Source organism: Gymnoscopelus microlampas (genome assembly GCF_963454915.1).
Source record: "Gymnoscopelus microlampas genome assembly, chromosome: 4".
NCBI classification, from domain to species: Eukaryota; Metazoa; Chordata; class Actinopteri; order Myctophiformes; family Myctophidae; genus Gymnoscopelus; species Gymnoscopelus microlampas.
The window spans coordinates 22,635,281-22,658,502 of record NC_139941.1 but is presented as its reverse complement, the minus strand read 5'-3'; the positions used below and the strand labels follow the sequence as shown (position 1 = coordinate 22,658,502).

The window sequence follows — 23,222 nt, the reverse complement described above, 5'->3', positions numbered from 1 at the left end:
CAGTAGGCCTATGTCTACTGCATGATCAGACAAGACACATTATTCTGTTTATTGGTTCTTGAGAAAGAAAAAAAAACACTTAAAATATTGATCAAACTTTTTACACCTTTGTTAAACATCAATGGTTCACCTGATCCAATAAACAAGACACTAGACCTCACACACACAAACATTCAATACTTTATTATGTTGCAAAAGGAGGAACACGTGCACAGATTAAAATCAAGAGAAAATAATTTTATAAGACATAAATTCTTTTAAAATATTTGTTTTGCATACAGATAAGAAAGGAAAAAAATACAATTTCAGCATATATAATTTCATCAAACAGCATATTTGCTAGAACACAATTTTCTGCGTCGTTGGTATACTTTTCACAAACCACTTGTAAGGGATGACTTTCCAACACTGTAAGCAGACCCGTTTCAAATTGCTAGTTGAAATGGATTCACTTACACGCCAGGCCCCCCCTTCCCTGGCAATCATTGTTCTTGCCTGGCGCATCAGAACCAACCTGTCCAGAAATTCACACCCTAAACACTCTTAAGTAACTGAAAGGATTTCCATTCAAAACTGAGCCAGGTCTGCACTGTAGCAGCTCAACGTTAAGGGCATGCCTCCAGCTGAGGCACGAGGAATGTACCACTGAAAAATAAATACTAATATTTTTCTCTCAAACTGAAAAAAAGACACATGTAAGACATTCATTTCAAAACAGGAAGAAAAGAGAGAGATAACGCCCAAAAGGGAGGAGTTTTACTTCACACAGTACCATTGAGATTAAATACTTTTGACAAAACTTTGTCTTTGCAGGTTTTGGTAAACAGATTGCATCGCAGTAAACATTGGCTGACGTCTGCAGGTTCAGAATCTTGCTGCCACTATTTGAAGGAGGGTAAGTTTGGCACTTTTATGCTGATGTCACCAATGTTGATGTTTCTGGGCATTTCCGGGAGATTCATGTTCTTAACGGCTGATACAGCACGAGCAGGTGCTCCTGCAATACCGGCCTATACAGACACACACACACAAAACAAAACAAAACACACAAACAGGGTTACTAACCTGACAATAGTCAAACAAACATGCAGTACATCACACTTAAGTTACGTATGTCATGAATCACACAAGGCAGATGTGACGTTCACATTGGACAGACGCACACACACAACACATCATCAAACATACCAAACAGATAACAATCAACAACTGACATAATGCAAAAGCATTGACAACTACTAGAAGAGACAATGTGCAAATGTACATTCAGATGCCTATGTAGCTTTGTATGCACATGCATTATTTGGCTTCTATAATGGTTTGCATCACAACCAGAGCCAATTATGAATCAAGTACATTATTATTGTTGGCGTATTCAGGAGTAGTGGACCTTTATCAAAAGGCATATGGAACATTTCTTGGAACCCACTGGACTCTTGAGGACCAATAGGGTAAAAATGGAGAGAACCGGGTAAAGCAGAAAAAATGGGTTTGAGTGTGGAAAGGGAAATGATGTTTTAGATAGACAGCATAGAATGTTTGTATAGATTCAGAAAACCTCAATGGAAAAAAGATAAGGAAAGATATTTAGGCTTACGTTCTTCGTTGATTAGAACATTAATTGAAGTTGATACCTCTAGTGGGGTGGAATGGGTCACTAACCCTACTGGAATGAAAATCTTCTACAATTCAGATGTCTACAGTACACATAAGTTTACTGCAGGGACACAAATAACTATGTTTAGGTGCTAACAATGAGAAGTTTGAATGCCTAAAACTGCGCTACAACAGGACATCTATTCTGAGGGACAATGGAGGTAGCTCACTCTAACACAGTGAATCTCAATGTATTACACGCATATAGGATTTCCAATGAAGCCCATTGGTATTAATTCGTTTTTCTGTACAGTTAAACACAATTTGAGATGTTTTCTTTACTTAAAGAAAACGTAACTTACGTTGCCGAGAATAAGAGGAGACATTTGAGAATCACTGCAGTTAGAGATCTCCCACATGAATCTTTAGCAGACAGACCCAAAAATTATAAGTAGCCTAATCCAGGGAGCTGTACTGTATGATTGTTTCCGGTGTTCTCCTTAAACACAAGAATGTAACGTAAAGACTAATTAGAAGTGTGTATACAGAGCGCCTGCTGGCCTAGCGGTCCGGGCGCATACCACATAAGCTCTAATGCCTGACAGCGCATGGGTTCGAATCCCAATCCCAACGACCTTTGCTGCGTGTCATTCCCTGTCTCTCTCTTCCTGACTCATGTCCTATCTTCACTGTGTACTAATAAAAGGCAGAAAAGCCCCAAAAAATATCTTGAAAAAAGTGTGTATACCACAACCAGTTTCGTGGTATCTCTGGCAGTGGAAATTATATTTCCAAATGATGTTACAACCAATTGTTGGACTATACAATGACCAAAAAAAAGAAAACAGGCACATGATCTTCATTTATTTGCATGAGTTATTTTCTCCCTGGTGCATTTCAATGGGCTCTCTGTGTTTTGGGCATTCCTTCACTGAATCCTGTATCTAGTGAGTGGAGTTAGACAGAGAGACCACTGTGGTGTGGATGTTGATCCAGCACATGGGCTCAATGTTCAAGTGTCAGACTAAGGTTACTGGGTTTCCCTTTTGCTTCTTGGCGGTATAGTGCCACAAGATTTTCCGGTAAAGCGCAGAGTGACTCATGGCTGTATAAACAATCACACCATGTTAACACCTGTAACACATTGGAACAGGACGCTGGTTCTCTCCTATACAGGTATATAAAGTCAGAGCACCTATAGATTATGTATGGCTGCTTGATATAAATAAGGCTCTGTAATCCTTGATCCTATGCTGGTTTAGGATCACATTGCTCATGTGGTTCTAAAGCGGGGAGCTTCACAATTTCTTCTCAGGTTAGAGATGACCTGTTCTTAATGCTGCCACCCTTAGATGTACATTATGCAGCTTATCAGAGTCAGTAAAACAGCTCAATAAAAATCACTGCCTCAGACATAATAATGTGCAACTTTTGTGAAATCACACACAAAAGATTGTTCATCTTTAATTGTTGGCTTATAGCTATAATACAATTAATTATATAAAGAAAAACATCACAACAGGGAAAATCTTGTGTTTTTAACTATGGTACAGCAATGCCAATGCATAGCACAGGAATAAGTAAGTAAAAACAACTGCAGCAAGCTGACTCAATACATTGCTGGTAATAGCGTTCAGATTTTTCTCAATTGCTACAACAAGGCACAACTTTGGAAACAAAGTGGGTTCAACACCGTAAATAGGTCTACCTAGTTAGTAATACATATGTCTAGTTGTTGTACCATTTAAGTACTGTATGTGTTTTCTTCTAACCCCCGATCATTATTTTTTAATGTTTGATGGAACAAAAGCATTGGGATACATTTTTGGGTCTGACCTGAAAGATTCCTAATATGTTAGTGACATTGTTTTGCTATTACGTGGTAGGATAAACAGTAAGGCTCAGGGGGAGGGGGTAAACTTAGTTGAAGTTACAGTACTCGGTTGTAAATTTAGCAGTACCTGTGTCTACCTGTCCTGTCTGGTAGACTGAAAGATAAACGTCTGCAAAAAGAGAGAAGAATGGAAAGAACTAGAAAGGGTCAGGAAAAAAGAGAGGAATGAGGAATGTTAAAAAAAGCAGATCAAAATAATCACAGTTTTTCTCCACAGAAGTAGTGATGGAACCTACCATAAACCGCACCTATAGCAAAGATAAGTGATCTTAACCCTCTTCAACCGCAATAGGAACTATAAAAGGTATCTATATTTACAAATATATATATATATATATCACAAATATCAGTCCTCACCAAATGGGAAGAACAGCCGTATTTAGTATTCTACATGGCACGATTGCCCTAAAATTGGTCAACGTCAACTTGGAATTAGCATCAGTGAGTTGTAAAGCACATGTTGCGGTCTAGGGTAGGTTCAAGAGGGAAGAGACAGAGCAGTTCTGATGTTTGTAGAACAATAAAAGCCTTGGCTTACACCATGTCGATCAGAGAGGAGATTCTGTTTATATAAAAAAAAGACAGTACAGCTCAGATGATTAATTACTGCTCCACTACTCTGCAGTCTACAGTTGAAAACTGAGCAGATGCGTTGGTCATAAATGAGCCAGTTATAAAATCAAAGACACATCATTCTCACGAGTTGACCCTTATGTTCAGCACTTTGACATTAGACAGGCCAAGCAAATTAACCCTGAAAGAAACAATTACACGTTTTATGACTGTGGCTTTTGTTCGATACATAGGATAGTGAGAAAGCGGTATTAACCCCCAAAACTATTAGTGGTTATACTATATAGTTTGCCATTTCCATACTAAGGCCACAATTCAAGAATGCTAACATTGTTAGTAAATAGCAAAAAAAGAAAGAAACAAACAAAAAGAGCCAAATCATCAGCACAGCTACGTTTTTTGGTTTTCAAAATCCATAGTATGAAAAATAGAAATGACTTCATGAAATTGTCTCTGGCTGTAACAGTGTTTCTGAGCACTGGATGAACAAATGGTAATGAATTCAAAAGACTTATCCACTAACAGAAGCTGTATGGAAAGCAAAGCGACGCCCTTCATTAGAGTATATACAGTACTGCATATCTAATGCATGGTCCACAGCGAGATATCAGCTCATTGATGTTAAAAATCACATTTGTGGTCTGATTGACTATGAAACTGAAGGCTTATCGAATTAATATAATCTTTATTACCATAAAATTACCATCTTTACTACCAATTACCAAATTACCATCTACAAAAGAAACGTATAACCCACTTCCAAGCCCTTAACACTGCATGTCAAAGTGAGATGGACATTGGACAATGTGTAAAATATAAGACGGTGATTGGGAGACTTTTGATCGAAATTCCAGAGAGGCATTGGATAACATATGGGCGAATGCACCCACCACAGAAATTACAACTTGGTGATTTGATACTGTATGTACAGTATATACACTGAGCAGAACACAGTACAATCCTGAGTGTTACTTTATCCATTTGTAACTCAGACTGTACAAATGTAACCAAATGGTCCATTTGGTTCAATTTGTTTACTCTCAACAATGAGGACTTTCCAGTGTTTAAGGAAGACAATAGCATTGGATATTGTGTGTTCTGTGCTGAGAGCAGTCAGCAGTGCAATAGCAAGAGGTAGGGTCAGAGAAAGGCACAAACAGTTCAGGTGCATCCACACGGGCACTGGAGAATAGCATGCAGGATGCAGCATTCACACATGCCTGCATATACAATACCATGAGGTCATACATACATATATGATGGACCGCCGTGGCCACACTTACCTCCGATTTCTCCATCTTGTTCTGGGCGTCCACCTGTGTTATGATTTCATTCATGTTAGTCTCCAACACCATGCCACCCATCACCATCTCTGCCAGAATGTTGTGGACCTGCCAAATCAGCAAAGAAGGTGTGTTCTAATGTAATTCAAAATATACTTTTTAGAAGGAAAAAAAGCAATCATGTATACACAAACCATTGCACAGTTCATGTTTCGTTTTTATTAGCATTAAACTTATATCTTGTAAACTTGCAATGTTATGGTTGTAACATAGATACAACCTAATGCATCAGAGTGCCGTGGAGTAATATTCTCTGTTACCAGATAACTCACATTATCAGAATATTATTCTGATAATGTGAGTTATCTGGTAACAAAAGCCAGGCCTGAACTTTGTTTTTGGGAAAGTGGATTATTTTTAGCTTTATACCAAATATAGACACATTACTTGCTACACTCCAACCGGGTTCCTGAATCCTCCAATAACATATTATATTGTCGCTGTCGGGCGGAAACCTTGTATGTCCAAAACCTTTCAATTCAATCTTTATTTTAGTTTTTTATATTTATTAAACAAACGAAAGAACCTGCGCTCCAATGGATCCGTCGTTATTATTTAGTCACAAGCTCTTGTACGTTTCATTGGTTAAATATCTATAAAACCTACAGACTTAACCGCATGTCATTATCATTTTTTTAAACTTTTGAAACCATGTCATTATAATTTTTTTTTAAATCTTTCACAATGTGTAAAAACAAATAACAGAAATTACAGATCTACAAGCTCCTAACACATTGTGAGTTTACATCAGCTATTTTCTTTCCTTCTGTGCGACACTGTCATACGACAAAGTATAAAGTAAGGCATTAATTTAGGAAAAAACATAAAAGGTTGAAATATGGAGATACAAGGTTTCTGCCTGTCAGCGATGATATACAGTATAACAACATCATATACGGTCAGGTGAGTTCTTATTTAGTTCTTATTATATATGTAAGAACATTTTTACACAACAAATAGACAATCCCAACAACAACCAAAACCACACAAACAATCACTGGTGTGGCATAACCTGTGAAAATATCATGGGTCAAAGGTCAGAAAAACATTTTGCAACCGATCACAAAAATGTAATGGAATTTCCTACCTTGTCTACATGGAAAATTAAGTCAAGTTCACAGACATTCTCGAAACATTTGTCCAGCGTTTCCACAAATACCTGTAAATGGATAAACTGCATGTAAGTCATTGTTTTGATCACAAATGTGAATCCATGTACAGTAGACTTTACAAAGTGTTAATGTACTTTTTTTTTATCAGCTATAATATTTTACAATTCACTCATTGTCAATTCCCCATTGAGCACTGCATTGACAGTCCCTGTTGCTGCCAGGCTCCACTGTAGGTCTGGGGTGAACAACCACATGCCTCCTCCGTTACATGTGGAGTCACCAGACGCTTTTCATCACCTGACAGGAGCTTCACAGAAAAAGCACTTTCACTTAACAGGTATCCCAACCAATTGGTAGGAGGCAAACACTGCCAACTATGTTCGTTGGAGCTTCCGGCCAATCCACAGGGACCGCTGCCTCTGAATCAAACCTGGGCTTCTGTGTTTTATGCCATCCAGATGACTATCATCGTGTTAATATAGTTAAAAGGTGGTCAGGTGTAAGTGATATTTTTTGGTTTCAAATAACTGTTATATAGCTCTATATTCTGACTGTAATCGCTTGCTATAGAGTGTTTGTTCATTAACAGGGGTTTCCATGTCTCTCCAGCTCTTTAATTAACAGAAAATACAAATCAGGTCAGGATACCAATGTCATCCAATTAGGAGAGAGAACTCTTGCAGGATACAGGATAAACAACTGAAATTGGAAGTGTTTACTCAAAAAACAAGCAGACACAATTTCAAATGGACGATAAAATTGAAGGTGATATGTGGCTTTTCTCCCCCGGTTAAATTAAACTGGCAAACCACCTGGACATTTTCTATTAAAGAGCTGTTACTGAACAAACACTCTATAGCAATGATTATTATCAGTATATAGAGCTTTAATTTTTTAACAATAAACTTTTTGTTTTAACCAAACAATATCACTTACACCACCTTACAGAAAGATGCTTATGGTCATAGTACTCGTCATAGTAATATATACAATAACTGCTGGAACTCTTACCTGGATTAGGTCTAATATTCCCAGTTCGCTCTCCGAGGAGTCTACACAAAACACAAAGTACAGCGTGGCGTAGTGTCTGTAGATCAACTTGTTCTCAGAGCCACCAATTAACCTACAGTAATAGATAAGAGAGAGTAACAGGTAAAAGCATATTGTTAGAGACAGAACTTCACCTAAACAAAAGTTTTGCTATAGCACTATAAACTATCAAGTCAACTTAAGCTGTTCCCTAAAGTAAGTAGAATGTAAGAAGCCGTGAAAATGAATCCCCCAAACAATAACCCATTAGGCCTGTCACAATTATTACATAATCACTTAATCGCAATTATTTGAGATATTCAAAATTATTCATCATAATATCATAATTGTTTCTATGTTGAAAAATGTGATGTGACTCGTTGTGAGCTTGTAGATCGGCTATTTACACTATTTTGTAATACATTTTTAGTATAAAATGATAAAATATGGACTATATTTGCCATTGTACATTATTTATTGGTATTGGTCATTGTCAGTCATTTCTCTGTATATTTAAGTTAATCGTATCTGCCCTGTGCAAGCCTAAAAGCCAAACAGAAATGTAAGCTTTATGTTATGAAAAACACAATTAAATCGTTAGTTGCAATTATTTGTATGACAATGAATTGTCAAGTAAGATTTCTTGATCGTGACAGCCTGATATCAGGAGTGTTCTACTACGCAGCACATTACCCAACATAAGCAGCGTGTTTTATAGCCATGGCACAGACAAAAACATCCATAGATAGGCCTAAACAACAGAATGTTTTAGGTCACAGCGTATTCACGTGTAAAGATAGGGCACATGATATGGTAACAGGGGCAGCTGCTGTTATGGGTATGGAGACATCACCCCTGACTAACCTAGTCAGGTACGATAAGACCACACTGACCTTAGTCTTATCACAAAGTCCCCTTGCAGAAGGCGCTTTCCCACAGAACAGACACATGCACGCAAACAAACAAGCAGAACACCAAACATGCAAACAGGAAGACTCAAAGAAGAAGACAAAGTTCTTTCAGCACCCCATGTAGCTTTCTGAAGGTGGTTTTAAAGAAACCAATACTTGGTATTGGTGATACTTCTAAAAGGCAGAATGCGTGTCATACAATGATGAAGTCGCTGACATTTTTCACTTGGACCAAGTACATGTCACTAGCTATAATTTGTGTTTCTTTACTTTGTATTGCCAAATAATATGCTGTGACGTTATGTTGTAAATTAAATGTTTTAGACTGAGTTTGTAGTACTAACACCTAATTAATTACTACAGTGTATCAGGTGTTGTGTCAGCTGTCTTTGATATAATCATGTAATGTCCTGTAATGAAAGAGTGGCAAAGAAAGCATAGAACAGGGAGAGAGGGAGAAAGAGAGACGGCGTGAGAGAGGAGGGATAGTTTAGCCTGTAATCTAACACCTGGGACCATATTCATTAATGATAAATGAATATCAAACTACCACTACCATTGATCATCACTGAGAAAGCCATTTTCTTTAATGAATACCTTACCTTTCTTTAATACTTTTTAAAACTCTTTGATGCTGCTTCACAGAAAAGAAAAAGTCTACTGTAGGAAATAATGTCATTACATTCAGAGCACACTGGAAATTGCAGCCTAAACATCTCTCTTAAGATTTTAGACGGGCTGAAGCACTAAAGAAAACTTAGCTTGTTCAGTGATGATGAGGATGCATCGGACAGGTCTGCTAAAACATACAGATCCCCAACACTTACATTCCGCCTTCTAGGAAGTTGCAGACGTTCTCGTCTCTCTTCGAGACCAGGTGGAATGTTTCCCTGATGATTTGCTGTTCCGTGTCTTCACTCTGTGGAATGGATGAGGAAAATAGGCAGGAGAAGGCATGATACAATATACACCTCATTAGACACGGTGGAGCATTTTATCCCCCCTGGCCAGAATGAGAAGAATGGAACAATAAACACAGACAAAAGGATGTCATAGAATCCAACCAATGTACAGTAGAAACAGTGTGCCAACATGTGACAGCAACTTGGCTTTGGCCTCTGAGGGCCGAAAATTAAGCTCTGCCTTCAGCCAGGGTTTGTTTTAATAGGGGGAAAGCCATATCCTTTGTTATCCTTCCCATTACCCTTGTCGTATTTAAACAAACCGTCCACTGGCTGTAGAGTCAGTGGCTATGTGTGCAAACTAACCTAGCATTACAGGTTGTCGTGATTGTTTGCACACAACCTCTAATGATCCTCCTGGGGCAGGTTGGCAAGCTGTTAGAATAAATAGGCCTAGGGGGCAAGGTAGACTGAAATAATTTGATTTCTCAAACTACTCAGACACCATACATACTACTCACACACACACACACACACACACACACACACACACACACACACACACACACACACACACACACACACACACACACACACACACACACACACACACACACACACACACCTCACTTTGACCATAGATTTATCAGGCAAGCTGCTGTCAGATAATTTGTACAAAGCCTATCAAGAAAACATTACACAGGAGATTGAAAACATTACACAGGGAATTGAGTACAGTATAATACATCTGTTTAAAATCATGTACTGTGCATCTGCATTTAATTATCCAACAATGAGCCAGCTACAATAAAGGTGTTATGTTGCCTCGGAGTCAGTAATGAGTACATTGAGAGAGTGAGTGTGTGTGTGTGTGTGTGTGTGTGTGTGTGTGTGTGTGTGTGTGTGTGTGTGTGTGTGTGTGTGTGTGTGTGTGTGTGTGTGTGTGTGTGTGTGTGTGTGTGTGTGTGTGTGTGTGCGCGCGCGCGCGCGTGCGAGAGATTCGGGAGACTAGATGCAGCTAGCTAAATCAAGGGCTTAGATTTAGACTTGAATAATTTAACCTGCAAAGCACACAATAAGCCTTGATTCTGTCTCTACTCTCTACACATACATTACACACACATGCGAACACAACCACGGACTTACAATCGTAATATAAACCCGTAAAAGAGATTTAATCGATTACAAAATAATTGATAATTTAATAAAAAATGATTGATTAATAATCTATCCCTATTTTGGGCATATCGTTATAGGCGAAAAGCTTAAAAGAATTTCTAAAATAGTTAGACCGTTATGCGATAAAGTGACAAAGTATAAAAATATAAATAAATAATAAAGTATAGCTATAATCCGATGTATGGGCTGTCAAGGGTTGGTATTGCAACTCTAGATTCCAGATATTGAAAATAGGATCTAAGAGTTGCTTGCAGCTACCAGTAGCCTATCTGGACTGTAATACATGTGTGAATTATGATATCCATCTGCAAGTAAGCCTGTAAATCAGGTTTCAACACAAAGCCCCCAGATGGTGGGTAGGTAGATGTACTTAAAATTCAATTAATTTCTATATTGACATTGTCAGTGTAATTGAGTTGGGTACATTTCACAGCTGGGTACATTTCCTGTCAGCTACTGATATTGGTACTGCTACAAGAAATGAAGTTCACCCATTGAGAATGTTTATGCTTTCATCATGTGTGCAATGGTCTATCTATATCTAGCCCTGAAACATGACTGTCATTCCATGACAGTCATGGTGCCAGTTGCCCCTGGGTTTTCGCGGATTTCTTTTTGTTTAGATTGCCAACTCTCACATGTACATAAACGTTCAGATTTCAAATATAAAGTGCTTACCACAGAGCCACGGATGTTACCTCGCGATGCGGACCACATTAAGCACCCTTATCTCCCGTATTGTTCAATAAAAAGCATTTTAATCCGATCGCCGGCCATTTTCTCCAAATTTTCTCCGATACTTTCAACCATGCGACACCTAATGGTTGGGAGGTGTATTGCACTCTGATACATTAAAAAAAAAAAAAACCTGAAAAAAGGAAATGGCCGGCGACGGGCTTAAAATGCTTTTTATTGAACAATACGGGAGATACGGGTACTTAATGTGGTCCGCATCGCGAGGTAACATCCGTGGCTCTGTGGTAAGCACTTTATATTTGAAATCTGAACGTTTATGTACATGTGAGAGTTGGCAATCTAAACAAAAAGAAATCCGCGAAAACCCAGGGGCAACTGGCACCATGACGCTTGTGTATACAAGCGTCATGTGAACCATGGCTAATCTATATCTATCTATATGTTCTGCTGGGGAAAAAAGAAAAGAAAAAAGAATGATGCTAAGTTCTTCTTAGTTACTCGTGATCATAGTCTACTCCTGTCTCTCTGCATTTGATGTATGCGTTTACCTTGCCCTTGCTTATTGTAAGTCGCTCTGGTTAAGAGCCTCTACTAAATGCTTAAATTATAAATTGTATTAACTGACTATTTTGTCAGTAGAGAATATTATACCAGGACAAAGATAAAGTCACTCCCTGTGGTACTGCCTGTAAGGACACCGGGGCAACCTTGGATATAAATCCAATTACAAAAATAAGCCAACGCAGCTTGCGAGGCAAAATCCATTATGTAACATAAGATTAATTCACTTTCTACACGACAGGTAAATACTAGGATCCGCGGATCGTTGAATCAATGTGGAACCACGAGTCAATCACGAGGGCATCATTAGGTCATGTGACATAAACAGACTGAACTGACTTCACTGATTTCAGTGGTGGAAAGTAATTAAGTACAAGTACTCAAGTACTGTACTTAAGTACAATTTTTAGGTATTTCTACTTTACTGGAGTATTACCAATTTTCAATACTTTTACTTCTACTACATTACATCTCAGAGGCAAATATAGTACTTTAACTACTTTCACTCCACTACAATTATTGGACATTTTTACTATAGTTACTTTGTAGATTTAAAATATTATTACAAAACATACATTAACCACTTCAGCCCTATATAGACTTAGATAGAATGAAAACATGAAATGGGAGATTTCTGCATAATGAGTACTTTCACTTTTGGTATTTCAGTACATTTTGATGCCAATGTTGTACTTTTACACAAGTACATTCTGAATACCAGACTTGCACTTGTAACAGAGTATTTCTGTATTGTATTAGTAGTATTGATACTTTTACTTAAGTAAACAATGTGAGTACTTCTTCCACCACTGACTGATTTGCATGATGGCTCTCAACTTCATATTGGCAAAATTCTACTGAGCAGAGCAACATAAAAACGTCTGCACTCTGCACGCACCGTCTAGGAAATAATATAGGCCAGCTTTGTCTTGCACATGTTTAATAATTCATCGCAGAATGGACAGTGCGGTGGAGACTGACATCTTATACAATAGTATCAATGACGCCATGCAAATGCACACCATGGATGCAATAAAGTTCTAACCATGCAAATATGTCTCAGATTGCTTCTTTGTTTTATAAAAGCTTGTACAGTTGATTACACAATGTACTGTGAAAAGTAGCTTAACAGACCAACACCACAGAACGTTTTAACTAATCTAATATCGGCTTATCAATCACGCCGTGTAACATCATTCGCATGAACGTGCGTGGATCGGATGAAACACATTTAATCTCATGTTACTCACATAGTACTCGTAGAATTTAGAAAGCCTTGGTTTCCCATGGTTGTTGAATATTAGAATGGCTTTTATCATGATGATGGTTGTAGTCGGATGGAGGCGGGGAAGCACAAAGGGATCAGTCTATTAAAGACTGGTGTCTGCCAACCCCCGTGATGAACCCACAATCTATCTGGAATTCGGTACCAGATCTGGATTTGAGGATTAATATGACGGTCAGTTAGCTCCAAGCTACAGGCTACACAGGCTACAGGCTACTACTGCTCCATCCTCTGTCTACGGAAACACTCCACCACGTCAAACGACCATTCATTTCCACCAGCTACAGCTGCCATACTGGAACAAACTGAACGACTGTGAAGAATGCGAAGCTTCCTGAATAGAGTGATCAATAAATTATAGATAGTCAAGATAGTAATACTGTGTGTTTTATATATATATATAGATATATGTATAGATATAGATATAGATATATAGATATATAGATATATAGATATATAGATATAGATATAGATATAGATATATAGATATGCCCAGATATATATAGATATATATGCCCAGATGGTTTTGATGCCCAGTTGCCCTGGTGCCCACATGTCCCTAGTGCCCAGGTGGTTTTGGTGCCCACTTGTCCTGGTGCCAACCTCTTCAGGTGCCCAGTTATCTCCACCCCTAAAGTGCCCACTCGTCCAGGTGCCCACATGTCCCTATTGCTCAGATGTTTTTTGTGCCCAGTTGTCCCCAGTGCCCAGGTGGTTTTGGTGCCCACCTGTCCTGTTACCGATTAAAGACACTTTGATACTACAGTGAAAGATGTCCCAATGGAAATCAGCCACAAGGTGGAGCAAAAGTACATCTGGTACTGATGATGTGGCAGCCCAGACCAAAACTTGGCACCAACTTTTCAAATGTACAACAGAACTTGTGGGCTAGGCTTGACTATCTTCCTCATTTGGGGGAGAATTTCCCATTGGAAAGGATTCTTGATTCACTGACAGATGATTCTTTCTTCTTTTTATTTTTTTCATTACATAATATTGCCATTCAGGGCAGTTAGTTACCATTAGTCACTACTAGACTCTCTGATCCCTTGCTGTGCTACTCTGACAGTTTTCAAACAAAACTCCACTCAACCAACAGTCACTTATCATTTTTATGGATACACACTTTATGGATAAACACATCCTCTTCCACAGAAATATAGAAATGTATTACTATTTATTTCCCTGCAACAATAAGGAAACAACATTAATATTTCATATTTATATTTATATTTAACATGTTTTCAGATGCAAGATATAGCACTATGATAGGCCTACTACTACTACTAAGAAATCGAGAAGCTTTCCTTAGTCCATGGTAGGCCTAATGTGAGTTTTAAAGATTCTTAATAGAAACTTTTTAATATGTTAGTTCGACTATCTATCTGTAATCAAACATTAATAAGAGTTGATTCTTAACTCTTATTTCTATTTTCTATGGTCTTTCTTTCATTGTTGAAACTGCTACCATTGTTTGTGTGGCCCTGGGCCAACATCTTATAGGCTAGGGCAGGCTACTCTATTGTCCATTCAGTGTATGAAGGAGCACAAAAAGAAGCAGCAGCTCTATTGTGAGTGAAATGCCAAAGTAATAGAATCCCACAGAAGGGAATGTTGTAGTGACAACGTGGTGGAAGGAGTTGGGCACAAAGAGGATTAGTCCAAGTTCTCAATGTGTGAGATAAACAACCCCTTTCATTTAAAACATAACAGAAAAATTGGGTAAAATATTGGCTATGATTAGGTATATGGAATTAATGACCAACATTACATACAATATTGTGCATTAATAAGTCAACGTTTATTAGAATAGTATTGTTTGGTGGGCGAGCCAATAATGGTACAGTCCAACACAAGTTCGCCCCCAAATTGCTGCGCTATAAAAGTATACCGCGCTCTCCAGGGTGCATTCACTGCTTTTTACCAAGAGGACAAAACACATCAGAACACCACAGTCATGGAGCAAACCGAAGTGATGAAGCCAGAGACTCTGGACGACCTGATCAAGATGTTGCATGCTATTTTTGAAAGTGACAATGTAAACGTGGAAGAGGTTCAGCACGTAATGGAATCATATGAGAGCAAGCCACAGGAATGGAAGAAATACGCCAATTCCGACCAGTACAGGTATTAACACATTTAATTTGAATTTAGGTCTACAATCAGCCCACATTGCATGGGTGACTGGTTATCAAATTCACTTGTTTTGGTTGGATCTCTCATTGTAGACTAGACTATAGACTGTAGCCTATATATGTTTTGTGTATGTATAGGTCTATCTATTATTCGTATCATGAAAATGAATTAAATAAGTTTTGTCTAGTCATAGACTATGCAAACGCAAACTATTGCGCGCATCCCACTAAAACCGTTGAAGAAAATTCTTGAAATATACACGTCTTCTGTTCATTCATCTGTGTCCATATGAGAATGTTTTTTAATCATGTGTGAACGTAATATTGGTGTTTAACTTCAGATCTGTCGTTGTAAAGCAGCTATTCCAACTATCACTCTCTTGGTGCGACTTGTTTACATGATTGATATTCCAAGCCATGCCCAGCAAATTCTGTTTTTCTGTTTACTTACTTTCCACAACCCCACAACACCAAATCCCACCAGTTCGGTCGTGGTGTTTATGCAAATTATAATTTTCTGTAAACTGTGGTAGGCTACTTTGCAAAGTGTTTTTATAAAATCCTGGAGGAAAAAAAAATCATCAAAAGTGTTTTGATGAGAGAGGAGGAGTACAGTGGAAGGTGGGTGGCTGACAGACTGAATGGATCATCCAATCAGCATTTAGAGACGGACACACACCCCGCTGATGTGCTGGGATTATTGGTTATTGCCCTCCAGGGAGCTGCAGCTGCCTCGAAAATATTTGCCTGTACTAGACGAAAGTGATGTGATGATAGAAACACGCAAATGCAGCAGGCGATGCAGGGAACCCCGCCAATGAAAATGAAGTAATGCAAGTAAAATGTCCATTTGGCTTGGGGCTTTAGTAGATGCAGGAATTAAAAGTTTGTAATAGATATTTGGAGATTTCCTTTTGGTTGTTGTGATTTTCTATAGATAATTCCTGATAATCTGAGCCAGTATCTTTACACATGACTTGTAGAGTTATTACATGTCATGTAGTGTGTTAGATTCATTTTGTAAAATAGAGATGTGGAATTCTGCATGCCTCACACACAGTTGTGGGGAAGCAATATCCTGGTGGTTCTGGTAAAGACTTAGAGTTAGGCGGCTACCTGAACAACATGTTCCAAAGAGGCAGAGCTATATCTTAAGTGTTCTTTGAGATTTAAGTGATTTTATGTTTAGTTAATGTGACTTAAGATTCTCACTCATCACAATTCATTATAATGCATTAAGCTTGAAATAGCCTACCTGTTACATCTTGAAGTAGGCTACATGGATATATGGACGTCCCTGTGCCTTAAATTGTATTTCTCCTTTTCTAGCTGTTTTCCTTACCAGCTGTAAGCTGTATACTGTATGCTGCATTTATAGAAATCTTTGTGTTTTGCAGGTACACAAGGAACTTGGTGGATGAAGGGAATGGGAAGTTCAATCTCATGATTCTGTGCTGGGGAGAGGGTCATGGCAGGTGAGATGTTGACACAAAACCCAAATTAAAATTATTTGAACAGATTATATTGGTCACCTGTAGTTCTTCATTGTCTATTGTTGTTATTAAGACATAAAATAGTAATAACTGCAAAATGCCTGCAAATGATCATGTCTTGTGCCCTCACTGCAGCAAAGAATGGTTCTGAATATGAGCATGGTTGATAACATTCCAGTTGCATATGTGCACGGCCTGGCATGGCATGTTTTAAAAAAGGCCAGCCAGCCAGCCATAAAATGACCCAGGTTTCCTGTGTGCCAGACTGTAATAAAACCATGTTTCCATAATCTTGAAAACAGACTTTAGACTGATATCCAATGCTATCATGCATGTCTTAATATAACAATGTTTAAATGTAGTCTTTGGGTCCAACTTACTTTGATTCAAAACAATTACACTTGATACTAACAAAAGAAAACAGGCAAATAAAGCACTAGAAATAAGAGTTTCAATGTTTATATATGTTTAATTGACAGCAACAATGCCTGTTTGGCAGATGAGATGAGACAAGATAAACCTTTATTAATCCCCAGGGGGAAACTCAGGTAAAGCACAAGCTCTGACACTGTATCGCTGTGTGTGTGTGTGTGTGTGTGTGTGTGTGTGTGTGTGTGTGTGTGTGTGTGTGTGTGTGTGTGTGTGTGTGTGTGTGTGTGTGTGTGTGTGTGTGTGTGTGTGTGTGTGTGTGTGTGTGTGTGTGTGTGAGTTGTACACTTTGCAGTAGTATCCATGACCACACAGACTCCCACTGTTTCATGAAGCTGCTGCAGGGCCAATTGAAGGAGACGCTTTTTGAGTGGCCCGAGGATGAATCCACCATGGTGCAGAAATCACAGAGAATCCTACAGGAAAACAGTGTGGCTTACATCAACGGTGAGAAACTAAAACATTTTTGTTTTGTTTTCCACACTGTCACTGGCACCACCAATAGCTGAGAATGTAATGCAATTGACATAAACAATAATTGCGTCACAGCCTAACCTGTTTGGTGAGGGGGGGTGATATAATGCAACACTTGTTTCAATTGTTGTTTTTCAATTAGCTTTGGATCAGGACTATCATAGATGTATTTTATTGAGTATGACTTTATCGTATCAATGATAGTCTTGGTCTCTACCCCCTAATAGTGACTGGCAATCGTGCGGCAAGCCCATACTTCTCCGTACATGTACAAAAAAAAACATATAAAGTGCTGACCCTGTAGCCACGGATGTTAACTCGACATTCGGAACCTGTGTGTACTGTATTAGTATGTATTTTTCAATAGATATGAGTTTTAATCCCGTCTGTGTCAGATTCTGTCGGAAGTTCCCTATATTCCTCAATGGGCGCATCAGGTGGAAAAGTCAGACTTGGTAAAATACATCTATGATAGTCTTGATCCAAGGCTATTTTTCAATATAAAGTTGTTCAGATGCAAATTAAATCTCAATGACACCTTTGAAACGTGCTGCAGATCATGCAAGAATTCTGAATTGGTTCTGATTTGGCCATAGGAAACAACTGGAAGCTTTTAAGTGTCTCTACTGTACAAGGAAGCAAACATGCTTAGAGATACATGTTATTAAAACAGGAACTGACTCCAGTCCAGTCAGGCTTCTAGCAATGAATACTCGGTAGCTCCCTGTATCACTGACGTTCTCAGCAACTACTCTATCCAATGCATTGAAAGTTATTTAGGTTCCGATGACCAACTATTTAGCCCAAAGCTGACAGCGCCCTAGTGTTATGTTTGGTGTGTCTTTGGTAAAGGCACAAGACTGTTGACCGGAAGCCCCTAACCCCCATCTCACAGCTGTTTGACATGTCAATACTTCACATTCCTGTAGCATACAGTGTATAAATGTGTGATGTGTGTATCTTTGTGTGTGTGTATGTGTGTGTGTGTGTGTGTGTGTGTGTGTGTGTGTGTGTGTGTGTGTGTGTGTGTGTGTGTGTGTGTGTGTGTGTGTGTGTGTGTGTGTGTGTGTGTGTGTGTGTGTGTGTGTGTGTGTGTGTGTGTGTGTGTGTGTGTGTGTGTGTGTGTGTGTGTGTGTGTGTGTATTAGACTCCATTGGCTTGCACCGGGTGGAAAATGCCAGCCATACAGATTGCGCCGCCAGTTTGCACCTGTACAGCCCCCCGTTTCAGAACTGCCAGACCTTTGACCAGCGGACAGGACACAAGAACACCGTCAAGATGACCTTCTGGAGCAAATTTGGAGAAAGGACTCCATTTGTAAGAAACCTTTGTGAAATTTTACCAGTCACACACATTCTCTCTCCTTCAAAACTCAAGGGGACAATTTGGGATTACCCACTGTCATAGTAGAGATAGGTTTCATAAGCGCCCTACTTCCGTGTTCGTCCGTCTTCCTTATGTATGTAAGGACATATAGAGAACTCACAATATGTTAATATCGTAATAAGAAGTCCAAGATATCCAATATTTATCACAATATATTAAAAATTGTGGGTGAAAAGCCAAAGTAATAGAATCCCACAGAAGAAAATGTTGTAGTGACTATGTGGTGGAAAGCATTGGGCACAAAGAGGATTAGTCCAAGTTCTTAATGTGTGAGATAAACAACCACTTTGATTTAAAACATAACCAAACATGTGGGTAAAATATCTGCTATGATTAGGTATATGGAAATGATTATTAACAACATTTATTAAAGTATTGTGCATTCATATCTCAAAGTTTATTCAAATTTTATTGTTCGGTCGGTGACCACCTTTTGTGATAATGGTACAGTCCCACCAGTTCGCCCCCCAAATTGCTGCGCTATAAAAGTACCATGGTCACCAGGGTGCATTGCTGTTTACCAAGAGGACAAAATACATCAGAACGGCACAGTCATGGAGCAAACGAAGTGATGAAACCAGAAACTGTGCAACTTTACAAGTGGCTCCTCATGTTGGATATATTTCCTGCAGTGTCTGCCAGGTGTTTTGCTTTTGTCTGTAACCTCACGTCACCAGGCTGTCCACACAGTAGAAGGCCTGGTTTTCGTTCCGAATTGACCAGTGTGATTTTCTTCCTGTATCCGGCAATTTGCATGCACACATACATACTCATGCAATGTCCGTATCCACTCGAGGCCCAGGCCAGATCAGCAACCTGCAAAGCGAATTGATCCCAGTCTATTTGTGACACTGAACAGGGATTGCCCGTGAAGAGCGTTCACAACATCTGCTAAGGTTTCATACAGGAGAGATATTCTAAAGACCAGCGAATCTGCGCGAACACCCCACACACAAACAAAAATAAAATAATAACAATAATACCTATCATAGATACCGCTGCGGGCCCATGATAATATAGCAATGTTTTCGTTATAGTTACATTCCTTTAATAATCAACGTATGTTCATATTGAACAATCGCGCCACAGATACCTTCATTAATGTATTACTTCCTCTTCCACTTTTAACATGGAAGCACAATTTATACCTATGAGATTAGCCCTAACCTTACACCAGTTCAATTCAAATTACTTTAGAAAAACTGTCATATTCTAAGCCATCCTAAGCATATTCAGAGTGCATAAAAAAGCCAATTTTTAAATGTGTCAATAAAAAATGTAATTTAAACATACGTGGGTTTCATGGCTGAGTACAGAATAGATATGATATAATGTATAATCAAATGTCAGTCTATATCTTTAAGGGGACAAGTGATGCAATTGATGATATCCCTAACAAATCATAAACTCTTTTTACATAGCCACTTGACAAGTCTCTCTGTTCAAAAGTCCATAGTGTGGAGAGAGCAGGCTAAAGGCTGAGACAGACTAAGAGCACTTAAGATTTGATCAATTCACCTATATCACCTGTCATTTATTCATGCACTCAAATAACTATGAGCACGTATTTGAGAGCTTGATGTACTTTGTAGCGCACAACACAGGCATGAAACTAAATATAAATCTGACTATATGACTGTGAGCTTATCTTGATAGTTTCAGACAGTAATAAAGGCAAAGTATTTTTTAAAGCTGTAAAACATTATGCCACAGCTTTCATTGGCCAACATAAAATGGTACAATTCTCAGCCATCCGCAGAGTTTAAAGTTAATGTTTAGAGGTAAGCTAAGATAGGAAGCTGGAGTTGAGTCTATTCACTCGATCAACTTGGCATTGATAAAGCAAAAACATCTCAGCTATTCTAAACTTTAAAATAGCTTACTTCCTCCAAGCTAACGCCAAATCTTTAATCTAACTCAATATATGAACTTCAGCATAAAAAGGCTTTATAATGCCGGACATTTGTGGTTATTATGAAGTCTTTCCAGCCTCATTAAGCACGGCTCTATAAGCAATTTTGGCAGCCCCCCTAGAGTATTTTAAGACACAGTGAACATTTACAGGACAAATGGAAAGTTTCCATTTTATACTCATGCTGGGAATCTGTTTCCAGTTGTTGCCAGATGTTTCAACTGGAACACTGCATTCCACAAGGCAAATTACTTAATAAATGGAGCATTTTTTATCTTATTTTTTATACTGTAGGATGTTAGGTCTTTTCTTTTTGTATGCTTGGACTAAGGTGCTCCTTTGCAGTTGAAAACGCCTACTGTAGATTCTCCTATGGCCAACTTGACAACAGCACTGGCCTTATCAGAAATCTACCAATTGCATAAGTATACCTTGACCACATTTCTAGTACGCGCATCCTATTACAACACACAAGAGATAAGATAAGATAGTATTAGTACATAATGAACTCCACCTACCTGCTTACCTCAACACACACCTCTAGGCTCTAATAGTGTTATTGAAGTTCAGATATATATACAAAAATCACACCCAGTGTGAAGTGGGCGGTGCACTTCAATGACACTATTAGAGCCTAGAGGTGTGTGTTGAGGTAAGCAGGTGGAGTTCATTATGTACTAATACTATCTTATCTTATTTGTTTTTTGTTTTTGTTTTTCAATGTACACTTGATGTGTGGCATAAAGAACTGGAATACATGTGCATGCAAATTAGTACAGTAAATTTACAGGGTCATGGTGCTATAGGTGCTAACTCAGTTTTTTTATTTACTATTTCCATAGGCGAACACAGTGTCACAGGAGAACAACTAACCCAACTGAAGGAAGCAGAAGATGGCAGTTGCATCTAAAGTGACAATGTTGTAAAAATCGAGAGTAAGGGAAACTGCAGAGGAGGCGAAATGTGGACCTGTACTATGACTAAGCAACCCATTTAAAATCAGGAGCGGGCCAGTTCAAAAGGACATGCCAGTAATTAGAATGGCTTTATCACTGCCCAGTGCGAGCTTGGCAAATACTGATGAGCACAGGACGAATGCATGAATAGGCTCGGCCACGGATTGAATCTGCCCTTTGTTTGTTAGGCCAGAGGAGACCCTTTCCCAATAACAACATTCCTGTGTGTCCATGACCTGTACAACCACACTTCTGTACTGTTACGGCCTGTAGTTGAAGGGAAGGGTGTTAGCATTTCAGAGGGGAAATGTTACTTAAAGTATTTCTCTTCAGTCACATAAAAGCCACATTTAGAGAAGAAAGAAACATTCTTTGATAAACAGTCTATGGAGCACTTTTATAGCCTTATTTACTGTTGATTCATGCCACTCGAAATTTGTCTTAACACCTGTTGAAGATTGTGATGAAATGTAACAGCGGATGTATTTATACAGTCTAATTAGAAAATGAGCTTCTTTTTTGCATTATTTTGACAAAAAGTTAAAGCTTTATAGATGTGTTATTTTTTGTAAATGCTATGCCTGTAATTTATTTGCCAACTATTCTGTTCATAGGGCTTTGACAAGGAGTGTTTTAATCGGCAGGCTACTTTAATGTCACTCCAAAATGTGTTTAAATGCAACTGTTAGGAGACTGTTAGAGAGTCTGGGGAGGAGAGATTTAGTTTTATATGCAGACAATGTCTTTAGGGCACAGCTCTTACTTTTGCTCAGGATTTTGGCCCTTTGTTTCAATTATAGCTGTATTTATATACTTTGTAGTTTTGCAACATAGCACCTACTATACCTACTGTAATTTGCATGCATGATTTCTATGATATGTCGAATGACAAATCTGGCCCTGACTGTAGACCATTAAACACTTTTACCTATGTAATAACCAATGTTTCCGGATGTTTTCTTTATTTATATACTGCAGTATATAGATCAAAAATATTCTTTCTAGAAACCAGCTACTATATTTGATGGTTTTAAAAATAATTATTTATTTTAGTAAGTAAGTACACAGAACAGTACCCAACATCGATTAGAATCTGTATGAACTAAACTTAATAATAATAATAATAATAAACTTAAATTAGTTCTAGATCTTTGAGTAGTTTATTGATGTAGATGCAATGCAATCATTGTAGACTAATCAATGTAGATTAATCATTTAAACTAGTAGTTCACCCAAAAAAAATCTTATTTTCTATCAATTACACACCCCATGAAGACTTGAGTTCATGCATTTATTTGTCACATTCCTAAGCCAATAATTTGATGACCGGATGTATTTCCGGTAGGAGACACAAAG

At 38.4% G+C, this 23,222-nt stretch overlaps 2 protein-coding genes across 2 annotated transcripts; one reads left to right on the top strand and one right to left on the bottom strand.

The window, feature by feature from the left end:
* Positions 1-174: 174 nt before the first annotated feature.
* Positions 175-13,348, bottom strand: ap3s1 (adaptor related protein complex 3 subunit sigma 1). Its single transcript, XM_084054295.1, has 6 exons — positions 13,047-13,348; positions 9,286-9,377; positions 7,530-7,641; positions 6,494-6,565; positions 5,347-5,454; positions 175-1,010 (listed from the first exon to the last, which is right to left on the bottom strand). Exons 1-6 carry the CDS (start codon positions 13,113-13,115, stop codon positions 882-884), a joined length of 582 nt encoding a protein of 193 aa, XP_083910421.1. The 5' UTR covers positions 13,116-13,348; the 3' UTR covers positions 175-881.
* A 1,656-nt stretch (positions 13,349-15,004) lies between these two features.
* cdo1 (cysteine dioxygenase, type I) lies at positions 15,005-22,805 on the top strand. Its single transcript, XM_084055187.1, has 5 exons — positions 15,005-15,208; positions 16,614-16,691; positions 17,434-17,585; positions 18,760-18,929; positions 21,753-22,805. The coding sequence occupies exons 1-5, from the start codon at positions 15,039-15,041 to the stop codon at positions 21,780-21,782; spliced, it is 600 nt and encodes a 199-aa protein (XP_083911313.1). The 5' UTR covers positions 15,005-15,038; the 3' UTR covers positions 21,783-22,805.
* The last annotated feature ends 417 nt before the right edge of the window (positions 22,806-23,222 follow it).